This window comes from Amblyomma mixtum, chromosome 9 (assembly GCF_055824585.1).
Source record: "Amblyomma mixtum isolate Tamu chromosome 9, ASM5582458v1, whole genome shotgun sequence".
NCBI classification, from domain to species: Eukaryota; Metazoa; Arthropoda; class Arachnida; order Ixodida; family Ixodidae; genus Amblyomma; species Amblyomma mixtum.
In genome coordinates this window covers 116,245,618-116,257,096 of record NC_143020.1, presented here as the reverse complement: position 1 = coordinate 116,257,096, position 11,479 = coordinate 116,245,618, and the positions used below count along the sequence as shown (strand labels likewise).

General features: G+C 45.6%; 1 protein-coding gene across 1 annotated transcript; it reads left to right on the top strand.

Moving 5' to 3' along the window:
• Window positions 1-2,545: 2,545 nt before the first annotated feature.
• Window positions 2,546-10,149, top strand: LOC149330889 (uncharacterized). The gene is made up of 4 exons (XM_089560004.1): window positions 2,546-2,661; window positions 5,507-5,955; window positions 7,485-7,820; window positions 9,613-10,149. The coding sequence occupies exons 2-4, from the start codon at window positions 5,534-5,536 to the stop codon at window positions 10,073-10,075; spliced, it is 1,221 nt and encodes a 406-aa protein (XP_089416130.1). The 5' UTR covers window positions 2,546-2,661; window positions 5,507-5,533; the 3' UTR covers window positions 10,076-10,149.
• The last annotated feature ends 1,330 nt before the right edge of the window (window positions 10,150-11,479 follow it).

Sequence of the window (11,479 nt, the reverse complement as noted above, 5' to 3'; positions counted from 1 at the left end):
GCAAAGCTTTCATTACGTGGTTTCGTTGATTATGAAAAATGAATGCTATGTTATGTTAATGTTAGTTTATGTTGTGTTATGTTTTTCATGTTTTACGATATGGTGTAGTGCATAATACGGTATGGTATGGTATGGCATGGTATGGTATGGTGTTGTATGGTATGGTATGGTATGGTATGGTATGGTATGGTATGGTATGGTATGGTATGGTATGGTAAGTGGGGTTTAATGTGCCGAAGCTCGGAGGGCTCCGGGTTATGATTTACATCACGTGGGGTTCCTGAACGTGCACTGACATCGCACAACGCATGGACTTCCTGCAGTGGGCGTAGCCAGGCTGATGATGATGATACCGAAAAGGGAGCACAAATGCACCGAGCGAATGTGCTCCTTTATGTCGGCCCGGTGTCGGTGCTTTTAACGAGCGTAGCTTTCACGAGCTGACACCTACACTTAAAAAGACGTGCACTCTCCATAATGCGACGCTTGACACATCCATGACACTAGGGACCATGCAGTGCCTGTTTGCGTCACGCTAACAGGGGCGAGAAAAAGCAGCGTTGGCCACTTCAGTATACTGGGCACTAGTCCCGAAGCTTGGAAAAGCTCCCAAAGCAGTTCGCTTCATCAACGGCGCGGACTTCGACTGGTGGCTGCACCATGAGAGATATTGGAGAGTTTTAACATAGCGCGATCTATGATCCGCTGCCGTGATCTACTTCTGCGGGGCACCATTGAGAGTGCGCAGATCGCCCTGAGGCCGCCAGATGGCGCCAGGTGCTGGCACGCTGCGCTGAAGCGTCGGGATTAGAGATGTGAAGGCCTGAAAAAAACACTGCAATTTTGGAAAAAAAAACGGTTTCTTTCGTTTTTTTCAGACGAGGGAAAATGGAAAAAAACATTGAAAATTTCACAATGCAATTTCAAGGTTTTACGATTGCTTGCTTCTAGTTTAGGTTTTTGTTTTTGCTTTGAAAACAATTACAGCGTGCATCGTTGAACGATTGGAGGGCAGTCGTCATCACCGGTGCCAGGTCGTACTTTTTAAAACGTTCGTGCTACGAGTACGCGGGTTGAAGGCCAGGTCGCATATAAGATCCAGGCTTGACTTAAAAACACACTAATACTTGAACTCACGGCTGAAGTAGAACAAAACGGCTGCAAATTCTACAGCGCTACACACACGGCATAAATAACATAGGCTGCTGTGCATATAAGCGGTTTTAGCCAAATACAAGCCTAGCTTCTTGATTTCCAACGTAGCACAGTACAGAACAGTGGTCTTCAGCGAAGCACGTGACCCCATCTACCTCGTGGCAAGGCTTTGACCCCAACCAGTCGCTAACTCGTCTGGCTTGCCAACTGCTGCAGATACCACAGTCATCCGCCAGCTGCGAACAAACTGGTCACGTTTCGCAAACGTCCATGCAAGGATTCGCAACAGGCTTTCAGGGGAACGCGTTCGAAAGCTTGTGTATGTGCAGTCGAACCTAACTGTGGACATAGCTTCAATCCATGCTGCTGCGCGTAGTGCCGTACCCAGCGACAGTGACTCCGAGTCCGATATGGAGTGACTTATAGATCAGTTTTCATGTTCCCTTTCTCGGTGCAATAGAACAAGAAATTCATTCCACAAATATGATATTTATACCTCCATATTCGCATGAAATGCAAATCATTATTTATCTTCTCGGTGCAATAGAACAAGAAGTGCGTTTCACAATATGACATCTATAACTGCATATTCGACTGAATTTCGGAGCATTATTATTGGTTGTTGTGCTATTGCAAATAAATCTTTTTTTGTCATATTTTGCAAAATTTCCAATTTTTCATGAAAAAAAAACCCTGAAAAAAACGTTTTTCACGCCAATCAAAATTTCTTGAAATTTTGCATCTTTAGTCGGGACCAATCAGCGCGTGCGCACTGGCGGCGCGCGGAAACAGCCTGCGGTACGGGATCGCAAATCGCGCTATGCTATAACTTTCTGCAGGGCTTAGAGTATACCGTCCCCTGCCACTGATTACCGTGACCGCTAGTAACCAATGCGCATGCGCAGAGGCGCAGGCATCTGGCGTGCGCATTTGCGGCTGGCGGCCGCGGTAAGCGGTGGCGGTCAACCTCTTTGCTTTTCTATGTATGCAAATAAACCTCCTCAAGTATGTGTGTGAGGGGTGGGGGGAAGGGGGTAGGTGCGTGAGCGCATAATTTATTAGCCGGTTCAAACTGACATTCGCAAGGGCTGCTGAGCGTATCCAGCCTGCATACAAATACATCCCTCATTCCAACCGCCTTTACACCTGCCCCATTCACCACATCCGGGATAAAGAAGAAAAGGTCAAAGATACGGATTAGATTGTGATCTGCATTTAGAGATCAGTGGCGGGCAAGACACCAAACAGCACATTTATCTATAATAATTGTGCCGCTATCTTCCCGCATAAAAACAAAACGTCGCTATCGGTCGGCCGATAAGTTGTTCGTCGAACTGCAGCAGCGACACTGGAATGGTATGCGGGAAGCCTCAATCTAAAAGCGTCGCCCGGCGTGTACGCAGTGAACAGCGCGACAGGCGTTCTTCAGATAGGGGAAGACAGCCTCCGCAAAACACAACCGGCGGATAACTTTTGCTGCTTGCTTCCTCGTCGTTGGCCTCGAAGGTATGTGTCGCAGCCCTCATACTTAACCACTTGCGATCACAGTTCGATGATTGATTGTCCTTGTTGTCCGAGTAGTGCCCAGTCACGAAAGAGCCTAGTTGGCATTGGCAAGCTAAGTATTGTTTCGGATTGTTTAAGCGGCAAAAAAAAAAAAAAAAAAATACCCGGCATGAACACCGGAAACAAGTTCGTGGGAGAAGCGCTTAACGTGTCCTTTCTGGGGTCCATGGTACGCTTATTTTTCATTAAACTATACGTATTCCAAACCAAAAACCGCAGCCGGTAGGAAACCACCACGGCCGTAAATACGAACCTCATTCAAGGGCAGGCTAGTTGGTTCGTAATGCCTACAGGAGGTGGAAGCAGCGAAAACGGACGCGGGACAAGAAATAGGAGGCACACACACACAACATCACTGGTACACAGCACCACACAACGCAACAATACCGAACACCAGCGGTGTCGCATGTGTGCCTCTTATTTCTTGTCCTGCGTCCATTTTTCTGGTTCCATTTTCTGTGCATTGAATTCATGGGCAGAAGCTCAAATATGTTCACGTTGTTTTTTATTCGCTACTGTCTATGTCGGCCAAAGTTAGAAATAGACAACACTTAAAGCATACCCTATAGCTACACTAAAGGGAAATAGGGAACTATAGGCGAGATAGATTATTGCTCGGGAACGCTAGCGACGTTTTTTCTATTCGGAAAGATGGTTGCTGAGAAAACCGGAAATGAAAGTCCCGAAACCCTTCCAGACTCAAAGCGCCTGGGAAAAATGAATGGCCGTGCTGTCATTTCTAAGACGTCTTTGCAATCCGACCAATCAGAGGCGCCACTTCCAAAGACCGGTAAAGGGGCCTGAAACCGAAAGTCAACAGACTACTGTTCGCAGCGGCAAACTGCAAGTGCAGGCCGCCTCCGCCCCCCACGAAACTCGTACTTGTTACAGTAGAGTCGGCATAGTTGTTAACGCAAAAGTGTTCCGAGGAACAACAACACATTAGTGTAATCAATCAGCTTCTTGAGTCAACGAATTTGCGTTCCTGCAATTTCTATCCCCAGAAATTCTGTTGTGTCAGCCTCATTTTGCATTCCGCTTCACCTTCCATACATTATAGCTTGGTTAGGGTGCTGTACTTGAACACTTATTAAGCCCATGTGGTCGTTTATGTTAATGAACACCCATTACTGCTTCCCCACGTGGAATGCAGTCTGCAGTCTTTCTTAACTGTTTTTACAAAACCAAACGGCAAAAATCACCGTGAAAAAAATGCGCTGCGAGGATTGCCGCCACCGTAATACGCTCTTTTCTACAGCAGACATCCTTCGCCACAATTAGCGCGAGTCGTTTTTCTCTGCATTAAACGAGCGCCTCCGTTACCGAATGCCGATCTTCCTGGACATTGGAGTTACTCTATATGCTACCACCTTCGGTAGCATATAAAGTAACTCTACTCGACATCATGAACTAGCGCCATCTGTCGGCTGCCAGAGTAACACCATGTAACTCAATGATAATATTTGCATTGTGATTGAAGGAAAACTAACAAGTGCAGTGAGCTAGTGCGCGAAGATGGCGATAGTGACGGCCTGCTCTTTCTACGCACTGCAGAATATGACTTATAAATCCTTCGAAAACATAGCGCAAAAAGGACACGGACGACACAGAAGTGGACGGAACAGGCGCTATGTCCCGTCCTGTCCCGTCCTGTAGCGCCTGTCCCGTCCACTTCTGTGTCGTCCGTGTCCTTTTTGCGCTATGTTTTCGAAGAACTGTTACCAACTAGCCCAAACCAAGCTACTGTTATATGACTTATAAAATGCTTCATGCGCTCGCACAGGCTAGCTCTGACAACCGTACGAGATAATTGCGGTGTTTTTTTTATATATTCATCGCCATGCAGCACGTGGTGGCAAGCGCGCTAACTGGAGCCGTTTACTCGGTTTTTCATGGCTTTCCACCATTATAAAAATGGTCTATAGACTGCCTGTAGACTTCTTATAGACTCTACTGCTTTCCTATAGGTATTTCCTTTTGTCTATTCATAGTCAATGAATGTCCATAGAGAACAGTCTACTAAAAATGTATGGCCATAAATTATAGATTGTCTATAGACTGTCTATAGGATTTCTATTACCTATAGACTACTCTATAGGATTTGTCTATAGAAAGCCTATAGATTTCATAGACAGAAGTCTATGGACAGTCTATAGACTGTCTGAAGAAATTTTTGTAAGGGCTTACTCTAGCGCCCGCAGATCCGGGTCATGAGAGGGAAATAACTAGAAGAATAAGAACGGGGTGGAGCGCATATGGCAGGTTCTCTCAGATCATGAATGGTAGTTTACCAATATCCCTCAAGAGAAAAGTATACAACAGCTGTATCTTACCGGTACTCACCTATGGGGCAGAAACGTAGAGGCTAACAAAGAGGGTTCAGCTTAAGTTAAGAACAACGCAGCGAGCTATGGAAAGGAAAATGATAGGTGTAACGTTAAGAGATCGGGAGAGGGCGGAGTAGGTGAGGGAACAAACGCGGGTTAATGACATCCTAGTTGAAATCAAGAGGAAGAAATGGGCTTGGGCAGGGCATGTTATGTGAAGCCAAGATAACCGCTGGTCCTTAAGGTAACGGAGTGGATTCCAAGAGAAGGCAAACGTAGCAGGGGACGATATAAAGTTAGGTGGGCGGATGAGATTAAGAGGTTTTCGGGGATACAGTGGGCGCAACTGGTAAATGACAGGGTTAATTGGAGAGACATGGGAGAGGCCTTTGCCCTGCAGTGGGTGCAGTCAAGCTGATGATGATGATGATGACTCTAGTGCCAAAATTCCCGTCCAGGCCTGGCCGAATCGGAGGTACCAGACGATGGCAGCAGACTTCGAGTCTCTCCTGCTGGGCATGGCGTTACGGTCGGGAGATCCCAACTTTGTGCGAAGGCTTTACTACCGCTCCGACTGGAGCGACGTCGTGGCCGTCAAGGGCGCCCGGGAGGTCCTCATGGGCGTGCAGTACCCGGACGACGCCACTCGCCGTTCGCTCTACGCGTCCTGGCTTCGGGTGTTCGCCTCCAGCAGCTGGCACGACTCCTTCGACGGCCTCATGCTTGAGTGCGTTGCAGCAACGCCCTCTCCGACGGATCCGGGAAAGCCGCTGTTCGCGGACATCTTCAGGGCCCACGACCCTGTAGACCGAGTTCCGCCCAGAGGAGCTGTCCTCAACGTGGCAGAGCTTCCCACCATCTACGAGCGCAAGCAGGAAGAAGTGGAGCCACTGCCTTCGTCGCCAGGGTATCGGCCAGTGGGACATGTAAACATATAGAGCTAATTATAGATATGAAACACTAGAAAAAAAATTACCACGATTGCTTATATTTGAAAAACATAGCGCGAAAAACGAGACACAGAAACGGTGAAGACAGGACACCGTTTCTGTGTCTCGTTTTTAAGGCGAGAGCCTTTAATGCCTCATACTGTCGTTAGCAGACGCTGTCGGCAGACGCGTCGGCAGATTTGTCCGCCTTCCGGCGTCACTGCTTAAAAAGAAACTGCGCCGAGGATGGGAATCGAACCAGAGCCTTTGGAATTTGAAGCGGAGACACTACCACTCCTCCACGAAGGCTTTTTTTTTTCTTCAACATGGTATTTATTACAGTGATGTAATGTTCTATGTACATGAACTATATACAAGCCATTATGAAAACAGTGTTAAACAATACGTATTGAAAAGACCATGCACTAGAAAAGGGGCAATGCAGAGCACATCACTAATAGTAATTGCCACTCCGGTTCGTACTCAGTCTGGGCATACACGTCTCTCAGATTAACAACCATTCGACTGAAGTGAATGCATGGGTTTCATAAATAAAATAAAAGGAATGAAGTGAAGGAAAGGAAAAATAAAAATAAGAAAATAAACGAAAATAAAAACAAAATAATAATCAGAAATGAAAATAAAAATAAAAACAATAAAACTAAAAAAGAGCAAAAAAAAACAAAATATGAAAAATAATAAATAAATAAAAACAAACAGTGCGCCAGGAAACGCTTTCGCCTTGCAGCACTTTAGAGCGCCAAAGTGCACCCTGAATTTTTCGCGCTACGTTTTTCTAAGATGCAATTGCTCCGACTAGCCCAGTTTAGTTTACTTGTGCTGTTGCTTATAATAACTTGTATGCAAATAATATTGTTCTTGAACACATCACGTATCATAAACTAGAGCAGTATTTTCTTTTCCCGACTAACTTTGGCTTTTGCTTTCTTTCTTTTTTAATTGAGAACTGCCCTCGTATAAATGGTATAGTTTATAGACTTCTTATGAACTGTACTGCCTCCCTATAGATATTTACTTTTCTCTAATCACAGTCTATAGACTCTCTATAGACAAAAGTCTTCTAAAAGTGTACGGCTGTAAATCTATAGACGGTCTGCAGACTATCTATTGGATTTGTATTCGCTATAGACAATTATGTAGGATTTGTCTACAGACAGACTTTAGACTTTATAGAGAAAAGCCTATGGAAAGTCTGTAGACTGTCCAAAGGAATTTTTGTAAGGGTGTGTAGCAAAGAGTAATGCTTTTGTTTGTCATTTGTTTTGTTTCTACCTGCTGTTGCATAATTGTGTCTTAACACCCTATAATTGTCGAGTTTACCTGTATTCACTCTACTAACTCATGTTGAAAGCCGCTGTACGTCGCAAAATCTTAAGGCCGGGTGCCCGTGGCGTACCTAAGCTGTCAGGAGACAACCTTTAGAATGGGAACTTCGCCATCATATACTGCATGGCGGCGAAATAAACATTATTATTATTACTATTAGGTTCGTCAACTTCTTGGCTGCCCTGATACGGAAGGGTCGAAGCAGTCGACGGGCCCTTGACGAGGCCGGCCTGATCATCGGCTTCTGCAGCCTGGCGATGGCCGTGGTCGTAGCCAAGCCGGTGAGGGACGTGCAGGACTTCTTGCGAATTCGGATGAAGAAGGCGTTGGCTGCGGCAGTGCCGACCACGTTCGACGGAGACGTTCCTTGTCCCAGCGGAAGGTTCCTGACTGCCCTCGCTCGGAAAGGCCACCGGGGTGTGGTGAAGCCTTACATCGTGCTCCTGGTCCTTGGTCAATACGTGTACCACATCAACAGGAAGGACGAATCTCTCAGGTACACGGCATGCTCGTCACGTTTGGAGCCCTTTTGCAACAGGAACGTTGCCAGGAATTTTTCTAGGGAAGGGCACAAGGTCATTTCTTCTGGATGGAAGGCTCAGACAAAGAACCTGGAGTCCTCCATCCACCCCCCCCCCCCCCCCTCCCCTGGTTACGTGCCTGCTCGCAGACAACTAGGTCAGGAGAGGAAGTAAATGTAGTCCCCACCGGCTCCTAAAAACCATTGATTTACCTACTCCAGCTGTAGCCACAGCGGCGGCTCAGTGGACATGGTGCTGGACTGCTGACTTGAAAGACGCCGATTCGATCACTACCACAGCAGTCGCATGTCGATGGAGGCGAAATGCAAGAGGACCGTGCATTGCGCGACGTCAGTGCACGTTAAAGAGCCCTAGGTGGTCAAAATCACCCTGAGTCCTCCACAAGGCGTTTCTCATAGCTTGAATCGCTTTGGAATGTTAAAAACCATAAACCATCTACTTAGCTCTTTACATCTCAGGGCTTTTTCTCTATCTTCTGCCACACTTCATTTTCTCCTCTCTTGCGTATCGTTGTATAGCTAACTGCGCTTGTAACCAGCCTGACATGTGCCGGCCTTTGAGAACATCTTAAAAGACGTCCCAGCCATTGGGTTCACTTTAATAAGTTTGCGAACACGTTATTAGTTATGCTACTGCTAGTCCTTCTAAGGCATACGAGACAAATGGTTTTGCGATTGTTTCATAACGTTTGGCATAGAGTGCCTCAGAAGCTGAATAGATCGGCTCGCACTAAGATGAGTAACATGTTTCTCACTGTTACCGAAAGCGTTGGTTCAGTAAGCCAGGAAATAATGCAAACTCAACAGAAAGCACCCGGACTTCATGCAATTTTGTCAATTCGAATGATAACGACTCAAAATCTTTCAGCATGTAGGAGTGTGCAAATAGTACTTTTACGAAATTTAATCGGGCACAAATAATTTTCTTTTCCTACCGAATCAAACAAGAATACCGAATCGAAAACGAATCGAATATTTTGGAAGAAGCAAATATTCGTGCAAAACAATTCGTCATGCAAAACAGCGAAATGTTAACTCGTACTTTGCGGTGTGGAGCTATGACGTGCGGTAATGTAGCTACAGCCATCAAAAGACACAACACTCCACGAGGGACTTTAACAAGTTAAACAGTGGGGCTAGTTGGTCCATGATCTGTTTACCTTGTTAAAGCTCCCTTTTAGTGCAGTGAGGCGCTTTCCTACATTCTTCTTCACAGCGTATTGTTTTCCTTACGTCAGCTCCATCCTGTGTAAACGCTGTTTTCACGAAACTGTGTTATAGTCCAATGCTTAGGGTAGACCTCGTGTACGGCTGTGTTTGCTTGAATTCTAGCGAGCACTTACTTCCTTATTTCTAATCCACACCACATTGGGGGTTACCCTAAACATTAGAGTATTGTCTTAAACTGCATTACCTGTCTCAGAAATTTTTAGACAGTCTATAGACTGTCTATAGACTTCTGTCTATAGACGAATCCTAGAGAACAGACTATAGGCAATGCATATGCTAAAGACAGTCTATAGACAATCTATAGATTTAGGGCCATACACTTTTAGCAGACTTTTGTCTATGGACTTAACCTCCCTGCCTTTCCTCTTATTCCTTCTCTTCCTCCATTTGTCTATGGACAGTCTATACACTATAAATAGACAAAAAGAAATGTCTATAGGAAGTCAGTAGTGTCTATAAGAAGTCTAAAGACTGCCTGCCGATCATTTTTGTCAGGATTCCGCAATACCTTTTCCAGAGCTGACCAGAAATTCCTCGAGGAAGCCTTCCTGACGCCAGCAAAGTTCGGCAACCTCGAGGTCGTCGAGCTCCTCTACAACGTGCAGGAGCAGACCGGACTCCCTGCAGCAAAGCTGAACAGGATCCTCAGGGAGTGCGACGAAGAAACCGTCTCGAAGACTTGCGACCGCGTCGACGTCTTCATCGAAGGAGCGGAGAAGCCGACGCAGAGGAGCAGGCCCTGGTGCCGCTCGTCCAACTACTACTTCTTCGCGGACCTGGACTTCGACCAGAACGTGGACTACGCCATGAGGCTGTTGGCGTTTCTCGCACCGGACCCCAACGACCACCGGTGGCAGAGGAAGGAGCTCGCGAATGCGTCCGGGCCACGCACCAGGCAGGCTCGACTTTGGGCCAGGAACTTTAAGCGTTCCCTGCGCAAGGGCATATACGGAGAGCCTTCCAAACAATGTTGCAACTAGCAATGCTGTGAAAGGGACAGGCTAGTTTTTGAGCGATAGCGCTAGAGCGGACGTTCGGAGGAAAAGCCGCGCGCGTTGTCACACTAATTCAGGATTGGTCGAGATGCTTGTGATGTCACACGTTTATCTGTGGAATGAAAATGATTAAAACTGGAGTTAAATTGTGATTATGAGGCCGTAGCATGATTAAAGTGTCGTTATGACATACAACAATGCTAAATAAATTAATTGCCCTGAAAAGAAAATTGGGATAATTAGTTGGAAATGGAACCCATTATTCTTTGGCTGTGGGTCAGACATTGAGGCACGCTCTTTCGATCTGGTTAAATAGCGGCCTAGTGTATCCTGTGGTGTGTCACGTCGCCTGATTTTTTATATATTTATTAGTTACCTGCATCGCCCCGCAGGGCATTACAGCAAAAGGGGGTACAGCCTTCATTAGAGGTATAAAACAATTATTGCAGTGCATGGAAAAATGCATCATTAGATGTGATACATACAATGCTAGATGGCAAACTGTTCCAGTCTCGAACAGTTCTAACAAAAAAAGAATAACGTAAGACGTCATCCTTGCAAGAAAATTCCCTGACCTTCAAGCAGTGGTCCAGTCGCTTTGATATATAATGAGGTGCCTGGATATATTGTTCGCGGTTTATGCCAGTTTTCGAATGATAAATCTCATGGAAAAATTTCACTCTGATGCACCTTCTACGGTCCTTCAACTCTTGCCATATAAGTTTTCGTTTGCTTTCCGTCATATTAACTTGCCGATTATAATTACCAAGAACAAATCTAACAACCCTATACTGAATTTTCTCTAATTTTCTTACACACTCAGATGTGTGTGGGTCTCAGCAAGCACATCCATATTCAAGTATTGAGCGCACATGACTGAAATACAGCTGTGTTTTTAAGTGTTAGCTAAGGAGTGTGTGTAACTAGGAAGAAGGACTAATTAAAAAAGAAACTAGTAAATAAACATTAACGCTGTCCTGTCATACCTTTAAGGCGGAGCTTAAGCGTCCCTCTAATTTTGTAATAATTGAAGGAGTAGAGACACAAATTTTGTTGCGTTTTTCTCCTTTGTAACGATGCAGAAGACGGTATACATGGATCACCGTACATTCGCCTGCAAACGACAAATAATTTAAAACTGAATTCATTATCTTGTGCTGTTCTGGTTTCGACAGCCGAACAATGACTGTGACGTCAAAGTTCTATGTAAGCCGCGCCAGGCAGGAAAAAACCGCGGTGTAATCGTTGATTCGTTGGTGTAATTCACTACCGCGCTTAAGCCGGCCTGGTTTGAGACCCGGAATGACAACTATACCGCAGTTTTTTCATGATATACGCGAACGTAGTAATCTTTGACGTGACAGTTATGTTCGGCTGTTGAATCAACAC